We start from the raw sequence: 20,639 nt of genomic DNA, 5'->3' as shown, positions 1-20,639 counted from the left end.
TGTGAGGATCATGATTCTAGAGATAGTTATACTCAGCCAAGACAGAATGTGTTAACATAGATATTTATGTCCCTAGTTGCATGATATATTTGTGGGTCTTTTGTTTTTATCATTTCTTCCTGGCATGTTAACTTCTGTTAAATGTTACTACATAAATCCAACAGAATGTGCACCTTGTGATTTTAACTTTATATATCAGAAGATATTTGAGTCAGTCTCTGAGCTCGTTCTAAAGCAGAAGGAATTATGTGTTCTTTGTGATCAAAATGAAAGATAAGTTCCAAAACTATGCCCTCTTATGAAGAAAATTTATAGTTTTTGTTCTTCAGAATCTATACTGTATACCTCTACAATGAGTAAAATACTCATTTTCCCACCAAGAGATGTTAACTGCAGCAAAAGATCAAGAATCTCTGGTCTTCAAGTCTAGTCACATCATTGCTTAAATATTATACACTTAAGGAAAGAGGGGAGAATTGGAGTTATACCTCCATAAAAATTTTAAAGAGACTTTTGTAAGGAGAAAAAGGATTTTTGGGAAATGACAGCTACCTTAGTAGTAAAGGCAAGTCCACAGAGCATGACAACCTAGTAACTAGTCCTGCAAAAAAGGAATTTGAGGACCACCTGGTAAATGACGCTAGAATGGGAGGCTCTTCGCTTCTCTGAAAGGAAGGGCTGACAGAAGAACTGTAAATCATCCAATGATCCTGGCACTCCAGTAAAATATGGTAAGAGAAAATTCCTTTTCATAGAAGATAGGCATCAGAAGGCATTTCTTATAGTTACTTGTTTCCTTCCAACTCCTTCCCCTAGAATTTTCTCTTTCATCTGTTCCCTTTTTTGTCTGTTCTATATTGTTTTTCCATTTTCTGTCACTGTTTGCCCTAAAAAACTACTTTTCTCAGACCATTGCCTTGTTCTGGTTATCTTCTTACTTGGGCATCTCCTTGATTTTAAGATATGTATCTTAACCAAAGTTTTTGCTTTGTCTTAATTTTTAAAGAGATTTGTTAAACTATATTGTTTAAATACAGGTGTTAGTGTCTAGGAGGAAAGAAAACTCAGTGTAGAATATTAATAATGGGTAGTTGAATTATGGGTAATTTTATTTCCCCCCTTTTTTTATAATGCATAATTGAAGTATATATTACTTTTCTGTTGTTTTCAGTTAAAAGGTAATAATATGCTAGGTGTAGGAAATTCCTGCACTAGAAAAATGCAAGTATTATGCAACTCCCCCCTCCCATTTCCCTTTCTAGACTTTTTTTTTCTGCATGGGCATATTATTTTTTATTTTGTTCTCAAACCTATCTTCCTACAGTTTAGAACCTATGATATGACACTTGACTGGTTTTTGGGTTTTCTTCCTATTGGTCCTTTCATTGAACTCTTTCCCTGCCCTTATTCCAGGGACAAGGGAGATGGCCCCACTTCCTAGTTTTTAAAACTGTTCTTTTCAGATATCTTAAAGAACAGTGTGAGTAGGTATCTCTTAAAATTCTATTTTATTCTCTTAACCCTTCCTCCAGCCCCTTCTTGTTCATGTATATTCTAAAGCTTTATTATACTTTTGTTTACATGTATGAGTAAGCAAATTTGTTTTTGGTTAGAATAAGATGAGACTATCCTGAAACGTTTTCAATATTTTTGATAGCTCAGTTGGTAAAGAATCCTCCAGGAATGCAGGAGACTCCGGTTTGATTCCTGGGTCGGGAAGATCCGCTGGAGAAAGGATAGGCTACCCACTCCAGTATTCTTGGGCTTCCCTTGTGGCTTAGCTTGGTAAAGGATCTGCTGCAGTGCAGGAGACCTGGGTTCGATCCCTGGGTTGGGAAGATCCCCTGGAGAAGGGAAAGGCTACCCACACCAGTATTCTGGCCTGGAGAATTCCATGCACTATAGGGGGACACAGAGAGTAGGACACAAGTGAGCGACTTGCACTTTCACTTTCACATTGATAAATCCATCAATTCTTATTCAGTTTTGTTTTTAAGCTATAAAACATAAAGCTCAATTTGACTATGTATCTATGATCTCTGTAATCTTGTGTGAACATGAACAATGATATTCCTCTCTCCCAGTTTGATGTTAGTATTTGAAGATGAAATCTCTGTTCTTACTCTAACGAGATTTTTGTTTTGATTTAATTGCAGGGTTGTTGTTTTGGAAAGTAGACCAACAGAAAATCCTACTGCACACAGCAATCTTTACATCTTGGCTGGACATGAAAATAGTTACTAAGCAACAGAAACTGGTCTCAAATGACAAGAAAATGACTATACTCCACTGAAAGGAAAAATATCTTGAGGAAATTCAGTACAAACTACACTATGATTTGCTTTAATTGTTATGAGTTATATCTCAAATGATCTGTACTTTAAGGTAGGATTCAATATTTTCTGTAGCTGGAAACAGCTGTTCTATCTCTTGCCACTGTGTGGTGGTTTTTTTCAAGTTTGCTTAATAAAAGCTATGAGACAAATAGTCCTTTAGTTCCAGGAAACACAGTCTTTTAAAAAAAAAATAATGTTTGTAACAAGGGTGCCATTGATATTTTTAGGTAACAACTTGTGATTATCTTCAGAGAGGTAAATTTAGTGACAGTTTTCTCATTTTATACCATGTTTTATTCCTTTTTAATGAACATAATTTGATAAAGAAATTATCAGATAAGCCTTTTACTTTTACATTGGCCATTCTGTATGTTTTTGTAAAATAGAATATTTAATCCTTATTTATTAATCTCTTGCTGGAGTGGTGTAATGTATCTAACTTTTAGTAAAGGAGGGTTGCAGAGCAGCTTAAATTTTTTTATAATGTGTAAAAATTTTGTTTACCTTTTAAGACTAGTACTTTAAGGGGTTAAAGGCTGTGTTTGGAGGTTCAGTACATATATGCAATTTTATTTAACACAAGTATTTTGTAATATAATATTATCCAGAATTGCCTTAAAAGGGAGTTTTTTGTTTTCAACTACATATAGTTGTAGGGGATCATACAGAAGATAATGATGATGGTTGAAATATTGTTAGAAGGAGTGTATCTGTCTAGATGTGCCTACTGTGTGTATGTATTCTTGACAAGCAGTATAATATACCTGTGATTTTTTTTTACATTAGGGATAATGCATAAGAAATTAATCTTCATATATATTACCATCCCTAATGTAGAGGGGAAAAGTATTTAACTGCCCATGATATGTATTTTACATATACTATGCCAGAGGAGAAAATGTAAAGCAACTACACATGTATTCTTCGGTTTTTTACGATACATAGATCTTCATTTTGAGTAGGTTTAAGAAAAAAATCTTTAAGTGAAATTTAATTCCTGATGGGATAGTATAAAATAAGTATTATAAAAACTAGTATTCTAAAGATAAGAAAGGATAGGGCCATTCTTGAGTTTTCGTCCTTTCTGCTATTGTTAATATTTGAAATTAAAGCATCACATTGGTACCTATTATCTTAATACGTTTAACAGTTACCTTTGAGATGATGAACAAGGGGTTAGTAGTAACAAACTATGGATTCTTTTTGAGCAGGTCTTTGAGAGGAAGACAGTGTAACTATCTCATTCAGGCTGTAGTGATCCTATATAGTAGGTATGATCATCATCTCCATTTTTCAGATGAGGAAATAAGGGGTTAGCGAGGTTGAGACTTACCCAGTTCACACAGCAAGTTAGTGATTGAGCCAGACCATGAGTCTTGTGACTCTGTTCTTTTTGCTATGCAATATGCAAACAATAAAATGTTATGCAAATGAAATATATAAAGTTTTGTCCTTTTAAAATGTATATATGATTTCAGTAAGTGTGTCACTGTTTATTTTGGGCATATTAAATGGGGTCTCTGGACTGAAGGACACTGGATACAATAGATGTCAGGGAGTCCTGCTCAAAACAAACAGCCATGTTGTGTTTACAAAGACCAACATCCTCCTCCTCTCTGAATCCTGGCTGCCAGATCTTCCCATCCAACAATATTGGAAGAGTCTTCTCTGTGCCATCTGACCAGTGCAAGTGAAAAGACCTGAACAGATCCTGACATCAGAGGTGTCCTGGCTGAACTGCCCAGCTGGATAACTCTACAATGAAAATCATAGTTAATGTGCACAGCACCCCACACATGCATCCAGACTTGCAGTTATTCTTTTAGTTCCATGCTATTAAAAATGATTAAACAACCAGGAGTTATGAAACATCCAAAGAAGCCTCTTACATGAGAGAGAGAACAATTAGGGAAAAAGCACCTAAAGGCAACAGACTATGAAGAAAGAAAAAAATGTCAAAAGAAAAAGTATCTTTGGAAAGATGAATTTGCAACTATGAATCAGGAGTAGGTATAAAAAGGAGCTTTCAAAAAACAGAGGTATTAGAAAAAATGAATAGCATTGCTGAATAATTCAATATATGATTTAGAAGTTGAAGATTTATAAAGTTGAAGAAATTTCTCAGGAAATAAAATATGGAGAAAAAAAGTTAATTTTTAACAGCCCTGGAGGCCCGATATTCAATCTCCCAGAGTTCCAAAAAGAACAGAGAAAACAGGGACTCAGTGGAGTATTTCAAGAAATAATTCCAGTACTAAAGAACTTCAGATTTTAGATTGAAAGAATAATACAGTGGATGAAAAAAAGTCTATTACGAAATTTCAGGCACTTTGGGGTCAAAGAAAAGATATGTTTCCAAAGAAAAAGGGCAGGTCAAATACCAAGAAGTAAGAATCAGAATAGCTTAAAATTTCAACAGAAGCAGTGCCTTCAAAATTCTGAAAGAAATTTCCAACCTAAAATTCTGGATCCAAATAAACTATTAATCAAACCTAAGGGGAAAATGAAGACATTTTTATTTGTACAAGGTCTCACAAGCTTTACCTCTCATATGGTCTTTCTCAAAAAACCATAAAGGATATGTTTCATAAGAATAACAAATAAAATGAAGACATGAGGTGTAAAGACTGGGATTCAGCACAAGAGAGAGACACAGTGAAGCATATCAGAAGCTCCCACAGAGACTTTTTCAGAAAGAGTAATAAACTACCTGATGCATCTCCCAGAGCCCAAAAAAATCAGAGTGAGGGACTTGCGACATTGAGAAAGAGGAAGGGTCAACACAAAGGTGCATTGATGAGGTCATTGCTGTGTAGACAGTGGCAGCTTGATTCCACCAGGTCTTCTGTGAAGCTCTGTTGATAGTTCAGCAATTGTCTCCTGAAAGACAAGTGGCTGGACTGTTTTCTTGACTCTTCCTCACTAGTTGAATTGCTACCAGGGCATTACCTCCTGAAGTACACCATTGTAGCTGGCCATGTGGGCTCCTTGGCTGTCAGAGAATGCCCTGAGGTAGAAAAATGGAAGAGTACGAGATAAATCTGAGCTCAGATAGAACTATCCACTGCCTCTATGGCTGAAATCAGAAATGGGTTCAATTCAGTTCAGTCGCTCAGTCACGTCTGACTCCTTGTGACCCCATGGACTACAGCACGCCAGGCTTCCCTGTTCCTTCACCAACTCCCAGAGCTTGCTCAAACTCATGTCCATTGAGTCGGTAATACCAGTCAACCATCTCATCCTCTGTCGTCCCCTTCTCCTCCCACCTTCAATCTTTCCCAGTATCAGGGTCTTTTCCAATGAGTCATTTCTTCACATCAGGTGGCCAAAATATTGGAGCTTCAGCTTCAGCATCAGTCCTTCCAATGAATATTCAGGACTGATTTCCTTTAGGATTGACTAGTTTGATCTCCTTGCAGTCCAAGGGACTCTTAAGAGCCTTCTCCAAAACCACAGTTCAAAAGCATCAATTCTTCAGCGCTCAGCTTTCTTTATGGTCCAACTCTCACACTCATACATGACTACTAGAAAAACCATAGCTTTGACTCTGGATCTTTGTTGGCAAAGTAATGTCTCTGCTTTTAATTCAATCTGTGATGATATTATTTCTATGCAAAAACTTACCTAAGGTTGAAATGAAACCAAAAACTCCCAGCTATTAACTCCAGGAAAGCAAAATGTTGTATCGGAAAGAAAAGGTAAACCACTGTGACCAGTGGCTGAATGCCCTAAGAATGTTAACGGTAAGTAATAATCTAATCAAGTTTATAACATAATTATATTGAGAGAGGATAACATATAATTATAACATAATTATATTGAGGTGGTGTGGAGGTAAAGTGGAACAGTGGATCCACTGTTCCATTTTAACAGAAAGTTAAAAATTAAGAAACAGCTTATTTAGTGACATGGAAATAAAATACTCTGCTAAAAAAGAAGGAAAAAGGTTTTTGAAGAGAGATGGAGTAGGGCATGCTTCTTTTTGGTGACAAACTTATAGGACTATTCAGTTATTTATGTGTGTGCCTACAGTTTTTTTTAATGTAAAAGAAATTAAGTGAAAGCATGTTTCTGTTGCATGACAGAAACAATATGAGCAAGCATACAAATGCAGCTTCCTATACTATACCTTACACATAGTGTGTGTGTATTAGTCACTCAGTCGTGTCCATTCGAGTCTTTGCAACCCCATAAACTTGAGCTCACCAGGCTCCTCTGTCCATGGGGATTCTCCAGGCAAGAATACTTGAGTGGGTTGCCATTCCCTTCTCCAGGGGATCTTCCCAATCCCAGGGATTGAAGCCGGGTCTCCCATATGGCAGGCATCTGAGCCACCAGGGAAGCCCTTACACATAGTAGGTATTCCATAAATATGGACTATGGCTAAAGTATGCATGGTGTAGTAGAAGGCCAGTAATTGGGGGAGAGGGTGGGAAACTGGTTAAGTAAATCTAGAAGGTCTTGTGACAGAAATCATTATCTTTTTTTTTTTCTTTTTTCTTTTGGCTCAACCTCCTGTCCAGCCTTCTCACCCACTACTCCATTAAGCACCTTGGAACACTGGCACATAGAGGTCATGATCATTCCACCTTCACTGCTTGACTCATAATGGCTCTCCCATCTGAAATTATGATTTTTCACCAAAAATTTAAATTCTTTATTTCACTCAGGGCACTTGGTTTACTCCACACAAGCCCTAACTTTTACATGGCACTTCTGTTTATTTTCTGTTTTCCAGAATTTCTACAGCACATGTAGGTTATACATCTCAACATAATACCCAGTTGTCATATACTGGCCAAACCCATGTAGCACTAACTACTTACCTTAGGCAAATTATTCAACCTTTCCAGGCTTCCATCTCATCTGTTGATTGGAAATCATGGTCACTTCATATGTTTGTTAGGAGGGTTAAGTGAGATCCTTGGCATTAAAGTTTCCTGCTTATGGGAAGGAAAAAGAAAAAGCTGACTCCTCTGTTTTTCACCAGAAAGTTAGGCATAAAGAGGCATTTTCATTCTTTAGTTATTCCTCTCAGTATGTCACACATTGGTAGGCTTGTCATGGAGATCTTTAAATTCTGCTCTGATCAAGTTCCTTACATGTTTTTTCATTAGAAAAATAATCAGTACCTTGTGTCAGAGATTCAGGACACTCTTTCATACCAAACATAGTAGCAAGCATCATTTTAGGTTTTACTGAGAATCTCAGACTGTTCTTAATGGACCTTACTTAGGAGAAGACTGAGAAACATTTGTTAAAAATCTACTGTATTGACATCAGGAATGAATCAAATATTCTCACTCTCACCACTTGTTATCCATTGTACTGGAGGTCCTACCTGGTCAGTTCAATAAAAGAAAACTAAGAAAAAAATAAAAGATTTGGAAAGGAATAAAAATGCCATTATTTGCAAATAAACTGTTAGAACTGTCAATATAAAAACAATTATATATGCATATACCTGTAATAAACAGAAAATGAAGTTTTAAAAGGATACCATTTACAATATAGAAAACCATCAAATGTCTAAGCAAATGAGATGGAAGATCTCTATACTTAACACTGTCACTGCGGATACCAGGGGCATACATGAGGAGAGGTCACATGAGGACACAGCAAGAAGGCGGCCATCTGCAAGCCAAGAAGAACGGCCTCAAGAGAAAGCAACCCTGCTAACACCTTGTTTTCAGATCTTTAGCCTCCAGAACTGTGAGACAATGAATTTCTGTCCTTTAAAAAAATAAAACTATCGTTGAAAAGATAAATAAATAGGACCTAAATAAATGGCAGATTATGCCATGTTGCTGAATTAGATTTGATATTATAAAAATGTTAGTTGATTGAAATATTCTGTGTCATACAAGCAGATACTCTATGAAAATTAACAAGTTGATTATAAATTATATAAAAGGCAAAGGGCCAGGAATACCCAAGGCAATCTTGAAAGAGAAGTTTGGGAATCTTTACCAGATTTCAAGAGTTATGATAAAGTTGCTGTAGCAATTAAGAAGAGTGACATTGGCATGAAAATAAAAACTGAAATACAACTGAGAGTCTAGAAACAGACCCACACTTAGTTACCTTATGTATAATAGATACACTGCAGTGGAGTAAAAGAAAGGATAGCCTTTTCAATAAATTCTATTGAAAATTTATTGAAAACAATAATGGAAAATCAAATTGAATCTTGACTGCAGGTTCACTCAACAAAAATAAATACCAAGTAGATTTTAAATCATCTAAAATATATAAAACTAATCCTTTCAAAATAAAACAATATCTTCATGAACTTGGGGTAAACAAAGGTTTTCTAAACAGATCATTAAGACTTTGGCTATAAAAGAAAAAGTTGATAAGATTGACTTAATTAAAATTAAGATGTGCTAGGGACACCTTTACAAGATGAAAAGACAAGCCATGAAATGGAAAAGTTGTTTGCCTTACATTTATGCACAAAAGACCTACCCAGAAGATATAAAGAAGTAGGGCAGAAAACCCAATGAAAAAATGGGCAAAGGATTTTGAACAAGTCCTCCACAAAAGGTAACATCCACGTAGTCAATAAATATGTATTCACTTCCTTGATTATCAGGGAAATGCAAATTAAAAATGCAATACTTTACACATTCACTGAAATGGAAAAAAAAGATAAAACCAAATACAATGAAATTGTGAGGAAACTGGGTTGTTACACATTGCTGGTGTGAATGATGCATACTTTAGTAAACAGTTTGGCAGTTTCTTTAAAGTGTTAAACAGATTCACCATACGACCCAACAATTCCACTCCTAGGTATCTGCCCTAGAGAGAACATGTCCATACAAAAGACTTGTATGTAAATCTCCATAGAAGCAACCCAAATATCCACCAATGGTAAATTAGTCATATGTGTGCAATAGAATACTATTCAGCAATGAAAATGAACAAAGTACTGATACATGATACAACATGGATGAACCTTAAAAACATGTTAAGAATGGAAAAAATCAGTCACAAAAGATCACATGTTTTAGCGATCCTATTTACATGAACTATCCAGAAAAGGTTATCCATAGAGACAGAAAGGAGACTTATTGTTTGCATGAGGCAGGGGTTAAGGGTGAAGAATGACTGTGAATGGGCATGAGGATTCTTTTTGAGATGATAAAAATACTTTTAAATTAGATTGTGATGATAGTTGCATGACTGTAAACTTAACTAAAAACTATTTATTTACAGACCTAAAATGACTGAATTTTATGGTATATAAAATGTACCACAATAAAACCACACAGAGAGAAAGAGAATATCCAAAGGATCAATAAACCCTTCAAAAGTTATTAACTTTATTCGTTACCAGCGAAATTAAAACAGTAATGCTGCTACAAAATAAAGTCACAATGCAGTACCATTATACAGCCCCAGAATGACTAAAATGAAATAGCACAAAATGAAGTGTCATGAGGGTATGGAGCAACTAGAACTCTTATACACTGTTTGTTGGAGTATAGATTGGTGTTACCAAGTTGAAAAACTAAAGATGAACAGACACACCTTATAATTCAGCATTTCCAATCCTAGGTTTGCACCTAAAAGACAGATTCACCAAAAGACACATAAGACTGCTCACAGCAGCATTATTCATAGTCACCAAAACTTAGGAATAACACAAATGTCCATCGATAGCAGAAAAGATAAGTTGTGGTATATTCACAGCTCAAAATGTCAATACTACAGAACCATCGAACAGACTGAACTCCTACTGACAGCAACATGGATTTCAATACTCCAGAATTTAAGTTCTTTGTAAGAATTCAGACATTAGGAGTATACTGTATAATTTCATTTAAATGAAGTTCAAAAACAGGCAAACTATAGTATTAAAAATCAGGATGACGGTTACCTTTGAGGAGGAGTGAGGGAATAATGATTGATATGGGACGTGAGGGGATGCTTTTAAGGTGCTGGGAATGTTCCCTTTTTCACTTCTAAGCACCGTGTACGCTCAACGATTGATGCATTTTTTTCTGTACGTACTTAAACTTCAATAAAAGCATTTATTAGAATCTGTGTCAAGACCTTTCCTTGGGAGAAATATCTAATTTTCACATTAATCCTACGATGTAGTTGTTGTTCAGTTGCTAAGTCATGTCCAACTCTGTGACCCCACGGACTGTAGCACACCAGGCTCATCTGTCCTCCCCTATCTCCTGAAGTTTGCTCAAATTCATGTTCATTGAGTAGGTGATGCTAACTATCTAGATGTAATCATTCCATCCTCTGCCACCCCCTCCTTTTGCATCAAGGTCTTTTTCCAGTGAGTCGGCTCTTCTCATTAGGGGACCAAAGTTTTGGAGCTTCAGCATCAGTCCTTCCAATGAATATTGAGGGTTTATTTCCTTAAGATTGGTTTGATCTCCTTGCAGTCCAAAGGACTTTTGAGTCTTCTCTAGCACCACAGTTCGAAAGCATCACTTCAGTGCTCAGCCTTCTTTATGGTCCAACTCTCGCATCCATACATGACTACTGGAAACACCATAGCTTTGACTAGATGGACCTTTGTTGGCAAAGTGATAGCTGTGCTTTTTAATACACTGTCAAGGTTTGCCATAGATTTCCTTCCGTGGAGTAAGTGTCTTAATTTCAAGGCTGCAGTGTCCATCCGCAGTGAATTTGGAGTCCCAAGAAGATAAAGTCTGCCACTGTTTCCACTTTTTCCCCACATATCTGCCATGAAGTGATGGGACTGGATGCCATGATCTTAGTTTTTTGAATGTTGAGTTTTAAGCCAGCTTTTTCACTCTCCTTTTTCACCCTCATCAAGGTTCCTGTTTTATAAATGAGAAAACCAGAAGTCAATCATTGTTACAAATTGGGTTCTCTAGAAGCAAACATCAAGATGGAGTTAGAAGTGCAGGAGATTAATTTTGGGAAATAACATATGTGAGGAGAGAACAGAGGGTGAGCAGGGTAGGCAGGAAGACTTGGTGCAGAATTGACACGTGTGAAATGAGAAGGGGAGGAAGGAGGACTGGATAAAGCCTGGAACTGCAGTGCAGCTCTAAGAACATCGTGGCCTGTCGATGGGGAGCTCCAGAGCAAAGATTATCCACTTAGAGGAATCCCATGGTGAAAAGGAAACCCATACAGAAGAACCCAGTCATTAGCTGGAAGCAGCCCAGGGAAAGTTTGGCCAGTGCTGAGGTGAATTATGGAACTTAACTAATTTCTTGCAGCAAATTCTCTCTCAATGCCTCACTCACACAGAACGTTAGTTGAAAAGTTAGGATGAATCTTGTTTAAATCCAGAGAGTCACTTTATGCCTGCTTAAATGGGGACCTATCAAGTGTAGCTCAAATACCCAAGAAAACCATTTGAAAAGTATATATTTCTAAAGGAAACATAGTGTTTGGAAAAATAAAGAATGAGAGTAAAGGGCTTCCAGGCAGAGGAAGTTGTATCCAAAATAAACATGATTGAGAGTTAAGCTCCTGTATCAATGTTCTTTGGCTGTTTGTTGGTTGTTATGGATTGAATAAAAAGCTGAAAACTGGACTCAGAGAAGACCTAGGGGCAGTACCCACTAACAGTTCCTTTGGGCCCTCAGAAAGAATCCACTTCAGAAGCCTTCTGCACTGTTCTTTCATGCAAGAGTCAGGTTCCTAGGGAAGAGAATGTTTGACCTAGGTTTGGTTATCCTTGGTCATAGGGGATGTGATGCCTTGAATAATGGTCCCACAGAGCCAGAAACCCAAAGCAAAAGAAGGGATAGATATTGGGCTTTTGACAAGAAGGAAAAATGGATGCTGGGCTGATAAAAGAACCGGATGGCCTGTACAGTTATAAATCATCACTTCAGTTCAGTTCAGTTGCTCAGTCGTGTCTGACTCTTCATGATATCATGGACTGTAGCACGCCAGGCTTCCCTGTCCATTACCAACTCCTGGAGTTTATTCAAACTCATCCATTGAGTCAGTGATGGATCCAACCATCTCATCCTCTGTTGTCCCTCCCCTTCTCCTTCCTCTTTCAATCTTTCCTAGCATCAGAGTCTTTTTCCAATGAGTCAGTTCTTTGCATTAGGTGACTAAAGTATTGGAGTTTCAGCTTCAACATCAGTCCTTCCAAGGAATATTCAGGACTGATTTCCTCTAGGATGGACTGGTTGGCTCTCCTTGCAGTCCAAGGGACGCTCAAGAGTCTTCTCCAACATCACAGTTCAAAAGCATCAATTCTTCGGTGCTTAGCTTTCTTTATAGTCCAACTCTCACATCCATACCTGACTACTGGAAAAACCATAGCTTTCACTACACGGACCTTTGCTGGCAAAGTAATGTCTCTGCTTCTTAATATGCTGTCTAGGTTGGTCATAACTTTTCTTCCAAGGAGCAAGCGTCTTAATTTCATGACTGCAATCACCATCTGCAGTGATTTTGGAGCCCCCAAAAATAAAGTCTTTCACTGTTTCCCCGTCTATTTGCCATGAAGTGATGGGACCAGACACCATGATCTTAGTTTTCTGAATGTTGAGTTTTAAGCCAACTTTTTCAACTCTCTTCTTTCACTTTCATCAAGAGGCTCTTTAGTTCTTCTTCACTTTCTGCCATAAGGGTGGTGTCATCTGCATATCTGAGGTTATTGATATTTCTCCTGGCAATCTTGACTCCACTTTGTGGTTCATCCAGCCCAGCATTTCACATGATGTACTCTGCATATAAGTTAAATAAGCAGGGTGACAATATACAGCCTTGACACTCCTGTCCCAATTTGGAGCCAGTCTTGTTCCATGTCCAGTTCTAACTGTTGCTTTTTGACCTGTATACAGATTTCTCAGGAGGCAGGTCAGGTGGTCTGGTCTCTTTAAGAATCTCTTTCAGAATTTTCCACAGTTTGTTGTGATCCACACAATCAGAGGCTTTGGCATAGTCAATAAAGCAAAAGTAGATGTGTTTCTGGAACTCTCTTGCTTTTTCGATGATCCAACAGATGTTTGCAATTTGATCTCCGGTTCCTCTGCCTTTTCTAAATCCAGCTTGAACATATGGAAGTTCATGGTTCATGTACTGTTGAAGTCTGGCTTGGAGAATTTTGAGCATTACTTTACTAGAGTGTGAGATGAGTGCAATTGTATGGTAGTTTGAGCATTCTTTGGCATTGCCTTTCTTTGGGATTGGAATGAAAACACCTTTTCCAGTCCTGTGGCCACTGCTGAGTTTTCCAAATTTGCTGGCATATTGAGTGCAGCACTTTCACAGCATCATCTTTCAGGATCTGGAATAGCTCAACTGGAATTATGCCATCACCTCCACTAGCTTTGTTCGTAGTGATGCTTCCTAAGGCCTACTTGACTTCACATTCTAGGATGTCTGGCTTTACAGACCAGTGATCCCACCATCATGATTATCTGGGTCATGAAGATCTTTTTTGTATAGTTCTGTGTATTCTTGCCACCTCTTCTTGTATCTCTGCTTCTGTTAGGTCCGTACCATTTCTGTCCTTTATTGTGCTCATCTTTGCATGAAATGTTCCCTTGGGAAAAAAAATGTTCCTTGGTATCTCTAATTTTCTTGGAGAGATCTCTAGTCTTTCCCATTCTATTATTTTCCTCTTTCTTTGCATCGATCACTGAGGAAGGCTTTTTTATCTCTCCTTGCTATTTTTTGGAACTGTGCATTCAAATGGGTATATCTTACCTTTTCTCCTTTGCCTTTCACTTCTTTTCTCAGCTGTTTGTAACGCCTCGTCAGACAACCATTTAGCCTTTTTGCATTTCTTTTTCTTGGGGATGGTCTTGATCCCTGCCTCCTGTACAGTGTTATGAACCTTCATCCATAGTTCTTCAGGCACTCTGTCTATCAGATCTAATCCCTTGTCACTTCCATGGTATAAATGTAAGGGATTTGATTTAGGTCATACCTGAATGGTCTAGTAGTTTTCCCTACTTTCTTCAATTTAAGTCTGAATTTGGCAATAAGGAGTTCATGATCTGAGCCACAGTCAGCTCCTAGTCTTGTTTTTGCTGACTGTATAGAGCTTCTCCATCTTTGGATGCAAAGAATATAATCAACCTAATTTTGGTATTGACTATCTGGTGATGCCCATGTGTAGAATCTTCTCTTGTGTTGTTGGAAGAGGGCATTTGCTATGACCAGTGTGTTCTCTTGACAAAAGTCTGTTAGCCTTTGACCTGCTTCATTTTGTACTCCAAGGCCAAATTTGCCTGTTACTCCAGGTATCTCTTGACTTCCTACTTTTGCATTCCAGTTCCCTGTAATAAAAAGGATATCTTTTTTGGGTGTTAGTTCTAGAAGGTCTTGTAGGTCTTTATAGAACTGTTCAGCTTCTTCAGCATTACTGGTCAGGGCATAGACTTGGATTGCTGTGATATTGAATGGTTAGCCTTGGAAATGAACAGAGATCATTCTGTTGTTTTTGAGATTGCATCCAAGTACTGCATTTCAGACTCTTCTGTTTACGATTACGGCTACTCCATTTCTTCTAAGGGAATCTTGCTCACAGTAGTAGATATAATGGTCATCTGAGTTAAATTCACACATTCCAGTCCATTTTAGTTCACTGATTCCTAAAATGTCGACATTCACTCTTGCCATCTCCTGTTTGACCACTTCCAATTTGCCTTGATTCATGGACCTAACATTCCAGGTTCCTATGCAATATTGTTCTGTTTTACAGCATCGCACTTTACTTCCATCACCAGTCACATCTACAACTAGGTGTTATTTTTGCTTTGGCTCTGTCTCTTCATTCTTTCTCGAGTTATATCTCCACTGATCTCCCATAGCATATTGGGCACCTACGACCTGGAGTGTTCATCTTTCAGTGTCCTATCATTTTGCCTTTTCATACTGTTCATGGGATTCTCAAGGCAAGAATACTGAAGTGGTTTGCCATTGCCTTCTCCAGTGGACCACGTTTTGTGAGAACTGTCCACCATGACCCGTCTGTCTTGGGTGGCCCTACATGGCATGGCTCATAATTTCATTGAGTTAGACAAGGCTGTGGTCCATGTGATCAGTTTGGTTAGTTTTCTGTGACTGTGGTTTTCATTCTGGCTACCTCTGATGGATAAGGATAAGAGGCTTATGGAAGTTTCCTGATGGGAGAGACTGACTGTTGGGGAAACTGGGTCTTGTTCTGACAGTGAGGCTTAAAATACAAACCCATTCACCAACTGCGAGTGAAATGGTTCATTAAATCATTATGATCTTCAACCACAAGCTCTTTTCTCAGTAGTTTTGGTAAGTGTAAGATTTAGCACGCTCTAAATATGGCATTTAACTTTGGGTATATAGCTTCCTCCTTGTCATGTTTCTCAAATCTAAATCTTCCTGGATTACTAACCTCAGTGTGATCGTCTTGTCATGACTAGAGGACACAGAGAGTCCAGGTATCTGTTAGCCCCTGAGCACCTGCCAGGGCATCCCAGCCATTTGACATTTAAATGCTCCATACAAAGCCCCGACTCTGTATCAAGCTGTCCAATACATATTTCTCAGTTTATGCTTTCTGACAACCCGCAGTGGGTACCAGTGTCCAATTCCATTCCTTAACACCCAGTTCCAAAGCCTCCAGGATCCCACAGCCTCTGTGCATCCTTGATCAAAGCTATTACTAAGTAATAGGTAGGTATTTCTATTCTCTTAAGGATAAGAACAACATTTATGTTTGCATCCCCAGCACCTAACAGTTCCTGACTCATTGTCAGTGAGCAGTAAATGTTTGTTGAATCAGACAACAATACAATGAACATTTTTTTCAGTAATGGGGTTACCTGCTCATGAGTGTAACTCATTCATGGGTATAACTATAAGAAAATTTTTCTTTAGCTCGTAGCCTAGCTCCTTCAAAATGCAGATACATTAGAAAAATGTGTCAGTTTTCTGAAAATGAGGGAAGTAGTGTGAGTTTTAGAATATAGAGCCTAGGTATCTAGGCTCAGAGTCTAGGCAAAAAATTATTTTAAAATAATGAACCTTGATATCTCAGAATCTGTGGTCAGTCAGGGTCTAGGCAACATAACAGGAAACCCCAGTAGGTATTTTACTAGAGGAGAATTAAAAGAATTAACATAGGGAAATGTTAAACAGATGTTGGAGGGCTGAAAGGACAAAAAAAAGGACATTAAGACAACTCAGAACAACTGCACTGCCAGAAGCAATTACCAGTGATAGGGTTAGAGGAACGAAAGGGTAAAGTCTGGGATTACTAGAACCTGGGGAGGGGCTCAGAGAAGACCCACTGTATTAGAACTCTGACCCTGGGGAGGGTTTGCTGCCTGGCTGCCACGGCACATCAAGAGCTCAGAGGAAAGTCCCATGAAGTTGGGACTCAGACCCTAAGAGGAGCTGCTGCTGGTACCTTTGACCATGTGTAGTACTGACTCTGGAAGGGCTAAAAGAAGCAGGAGTTAAGGAGAACTTGCACAGTTAAGGAAGAGCAAGAAACAGGAACGGGGCTTTTTCTCCTCCCACTATCCATTCTCCTAGTGTCTCCAGGAGGTCTGCCCTAACTGGAGTGGATTCTGGAAAGTACAGTCTGCAGACTTCTAGCCCCAGAGTAAAAGGGTTAATTTGGAGCTTAAAATATTAAATAGGCAAATAATATAACTGGGGGCATTGTTTGACCTAGATTATTATGTAGGGGCCATTTTAAATATGATCCCCTAAAGAAGGAATAACATGTCATCTGAAACAATGCAAATGGCAAGAATGTCATTTATTATATGTGTCACATTCCCATAAAAATGTATTTTCTCATATCAGTTAAGCTGGGATTTTATTTCATATTTTAAATTTATTTATTTTTGGCTTAGCTGAGTCCGTTGCTGCGAGGGCTTTTCTTTATTTGTGGGGAGTGAGGGCTTCTCATTGCAGTAGCCTCTCTTGCGGAGCACCAGCTCTGGGCGCTCAGGCTTTAGTGGCTGCAGCATGCCGGCTCAGTAGTTATGGCTCATGGGCTGTAGAGCGCAGGCTCAGTAGTTGTGGCCACTGTCTTAGTTACCCCGTGGCATATGGAATCTTCCTGGACCAGGAATCTAACCTGTGTCCCCTGCATTGGCAGGAAGATTCTTAACCCACTGGACCACCAGGGAAACTCAAAGTGGGAATTTTTAAAGCACTAAATGCAAGTGTAATGCTTTACACCTATTTTACTGTGGCCCTTTAAACAGAGCTTTTTAGGAAGACTTAAACAAGGAAGATCTGTGTGGTATTTATTGACAACTAATGTCTAAATAAATTCTCTGAAGATTACTTTTTCTTTTCATTTCCACATAATTCTCTGTACTTTTATACCACTAAGTTTCAGCAGATTAAGTTAAAACAGAAAGTTTCAGTATCTGGTAAAGCAAGAATGAATTAACAGTCTTGCCATATATCTTACAGTTAATGAAATAGCTTCTAATCCATTCTGATTTGCCAAAAAACAGTTACTCAGATAGCCTGCTTTTTTACTGTGGTTCCACAAAATCGAATGATAAGCTTAAACTGCTCTCAGCCTTAGAAAATGCACATGGATTCTAGTTTCTAACATAGAGCATATTCTTTGAGAAAGTCTTCCAACATTCAGCTTAATTGGGTATATTTGTATCAGTCCCCTATTACGGGTGTGGCAATGAACTACAGACTTGGAGAGATACAAACATAAGTAAAACAGTCAGTGAGCACAGTCTAATTTGAGATGGACATTGGCAAAACAGCTGTAATCCTGGGCAGACTAGCAGTGTAGTGGAGGTTGCTTCTAACTGAAAGATCTGTAAGAAGTTTTGTACAGTGTGACATTTAGACCTGCGTCTTAAAGTTGGTTCCACTTTTTCTGAGACAAGTTGAAGAATGCTTTGCCAATGTCATCTCAATAATCTTTAATATTTATGGAGCATACTATGGCTCCCATTATTAAAGAAAGTGAAAGTTAGTCGCTCAGTCATGTCCAACTCTTTGCGAAGCTAAATCTTGTTTTCCCAACTTGAAACAGTGTGTGTGTGTGTTAGATTAACACACATATGGGCTCTCCTTTATCAAACTGTCTCTGCTTAATCTTAAAGACAGTAGTGATGGGAACAAGACCGTAAAAAACTTGCAGAATTGTTGGGGTCCTTTAATGGACCAGAACCTGTTGGTCCGGAGTCAACGATAAGAAAGTGAAAGAAGGAAAGAGGCTAATATTCCCTGGGTTACGCAGCAGGCCTCCGCGCTCCAGGGAATCAGCCAGAAAGAGAGATAGAGAGAAAGAAGGAAGGACACGGGTACCCAGGTCTCTGATGGAGCAAGGGTGCTTTATTGAATTCTGTGTGAATATATATACCGTATTACAAGGTAGCTTCTTCAGATAAAGATCAAAAGACCTGACTTTACAAGTTACCAAGGAAACAAGGAGCAATAGAGGCCATAAGGCCAAAAAGCAATCCACATCAAAAGAGGGTCATAAATAATCCCTTTTACCAAGTGGAAAAGCTAATGAAGGAAATCCTATGCAAGCATCTCATTTCTGTGATCTCAGTCCTGGGATCTTGCCACTCCTTTCGCTCCTATCAGGAGCTGATAAGGAACAGAGGGTTCAAGAGAGATAGAAAACAGCACACAGGAATCCTACTGTTAAATATTCCCTAACACAGAATTTTTTTTAATTGTTGGTATTTCATAACAGTTATGATACATAACTCTCCAAAATGCAAATAACTTGTAATACCACACTTGGTGCTTGCTTCTGTGGAATTGCCACACTGTATTCTAATTCTATTTCTGTCTTCCCCTCTGGAATTAGTGCCTGAGAACAAGGATTGTATGTCAGTGCAAATTTGTACCTACAGTATGGTACAGGAAACAGTTACTCAGTAACTGTTTCTATTTTTATTACTAATTATTTCCCAAGAGAGAATTTCAAGATACTTAAGTAATTCACAAAATCTTAACTTTTATACTACTTATTCTCAGCTTTCAGCAGCCCTTGCAGTCCAGTACTCTCTTTCTATCAGTCTGATGTCCTTTGGTATCATTTTCTTCCACCAAGAATTATTTTACACTCTTTCAAGGAACCAGAGAATTCCTGCTTTCCCCTTTCTGCTCCACACCAAAACTCTGCTCTCAAGAGCCTCCATTTATGGCAGTGTGATACTACAGAGCTAGATGGTGGTTCAGTACTTCACCCTCCTTTTCACAGAGGAAAGAGGCCAAGAGAGGGTAATCAACTGCCCAGGATTGTACAGTTACTGATAAAGAGACAGGATTTGAACTCAGACCTCTTAATGTCCAAAAAAGCGCTCTTTCTAACATATGATGTGGCTTTGTATTAATATTAATATGCATTAATAGCCTAAAATAGCACTCCGTTTTCAGATATTTGCCTTCTCTCAAGGTCAGAAATCAAGCTAAAATAATGACATGGAACTTTATTTTCAATATGATGCTGAGGGTGTCATAGAGCTCTTCTGAGGTTCCTAAAATTGTAACATACAGCTGCCTCCATGTCAGCCTTACATCACACAGGAAATAACACATTTAGTTAAGAGAAATAAGGATAACATCATCGGCATCTGCAATGTGCCAGACACTGTGTTACACATTTTCTGTATGGAATTTCATCTCATCTTTAAGATAAGTCAATGAGGTAGCTATTATTATCTCTTATTTATATTCATAAATGTATATGTTTAGTTTATAATATTTTATATAATTTATAAATAAGGTAGAAAAGTGAAGTATATATTTCTCATGCTTGGTGGCTGTCTTTGGAAACATTTCCTACATCAGAGTAATTTCCCACTCTATGAATCCAGACTCTCTGAGGCAGAGTCCAAGCTCCCTTGCCCAGCACCTTTGCAGCTTGAGTGCAGGCTCTCCCAACCAGGCTTACTCACACAGGTCTCAGTCGAAAACAGCAGCATGAAGAAGCAAGTGCTGTGCTGAATCCATTTTTCTGGCCTGGATGGTGAAGAGAAGTCTGGTCTTCAGTGGCAGAAATGACGGAGAGTCTTGTACGTAACGTCCTTCATCTACAGCCCCATTGGTAGCAGCACCGAGGTCTGGCTGAGGCAATCCTGCTTAGTGGTTTTGGTATTGTTACTGGCTGGGTAGGCTCCAGATCTGACTGATTCTCCTAGAGACTCCACAGACTATGTAATGTTCCTTAGTAAATTCTTAAATTAGCTGAAGTGGCTTCTGTGGTTGGCAAATAAGATCCCAGTCAACACATCAAAACCACAGTGAGATACACCTCAGTTCCATTAGGATGAGGACTATGAAAGAAAGAGAGTGAGAGAGAGAGTGAGAGAGAAAAGGAAGAGAGTGAGAGAAAAGAAAAGA

At 38.3% G+C, this 20,639-nt stretch overlaps 1 protein-coding gene and 1 long non-coding RNA gene across 5 annotated transcripts in view; one reads left to right on the top strand and one right to left on the bottom strand.

Annotated features, from left to right (window-relative positions):
* MAP4K5 (mitogen-activated protein kinase kinase kinase kinase 5) overlaps window positions 1-3,776 on the top strand; it is a 115,321-nt gene extending 111,545 nt beyond the window's left edge. For all 4 annotated transcript variants that reach the window (XM_043471640.1, XM_043471638.1, XM_043471641.1 and 1 more), the window contains exon 33: window positions 2,157-3,776. In XM_043471640.1, the coding sequence (XP_043327575.1) occupies window positions 2,157-2,244 (88 nt within the window). In that variant the 3' untranslated portion in view covers window positions 2,245-3,776. The remainder of the gene's footprint in view (window positions 1-2,156) is intronic.
* A 606-nt stretch (window positions 3,777-4,382) lies between these two features.
* Window positions 4,383-20,627, bottom strand: LOC122443473. The gene is made up of 3 exons (XR_006270021.1): window positions 20,195-20,627; window positions 7,163-7,276; window positions 4,383-5,343 (listed from the first exon to the last, which is right to left on the bottom strand). It is a non-coding gene; the product is annotated as an uncharacterized LOC122443473 (long non-coding RNA).
* Between the last annotated feature and the right edge of the window lie 12 nt (window positions 20,628-20,639).

Source organism: Cervus canadensis, chromosome 6, assembly GCF_019320065.1.
Source record: "Cervus canadensis isolate Bull #8, Minnesota chromosome 6, ASM1932006v1, whole genome shotgun sequence".
Taxonomy (NCBI): domain Eukaryota; kingdom Metazoa; phylum Chordata; class Mammalia; order Artiodactyla; family Cervidae; genus Cervus; species Cervus canadensis.
The sequence above is the reverse complement of the archived record's forward strand: the minus strand, read 5'-3'. Positions and strand labels throughout refer to the sequence as shown.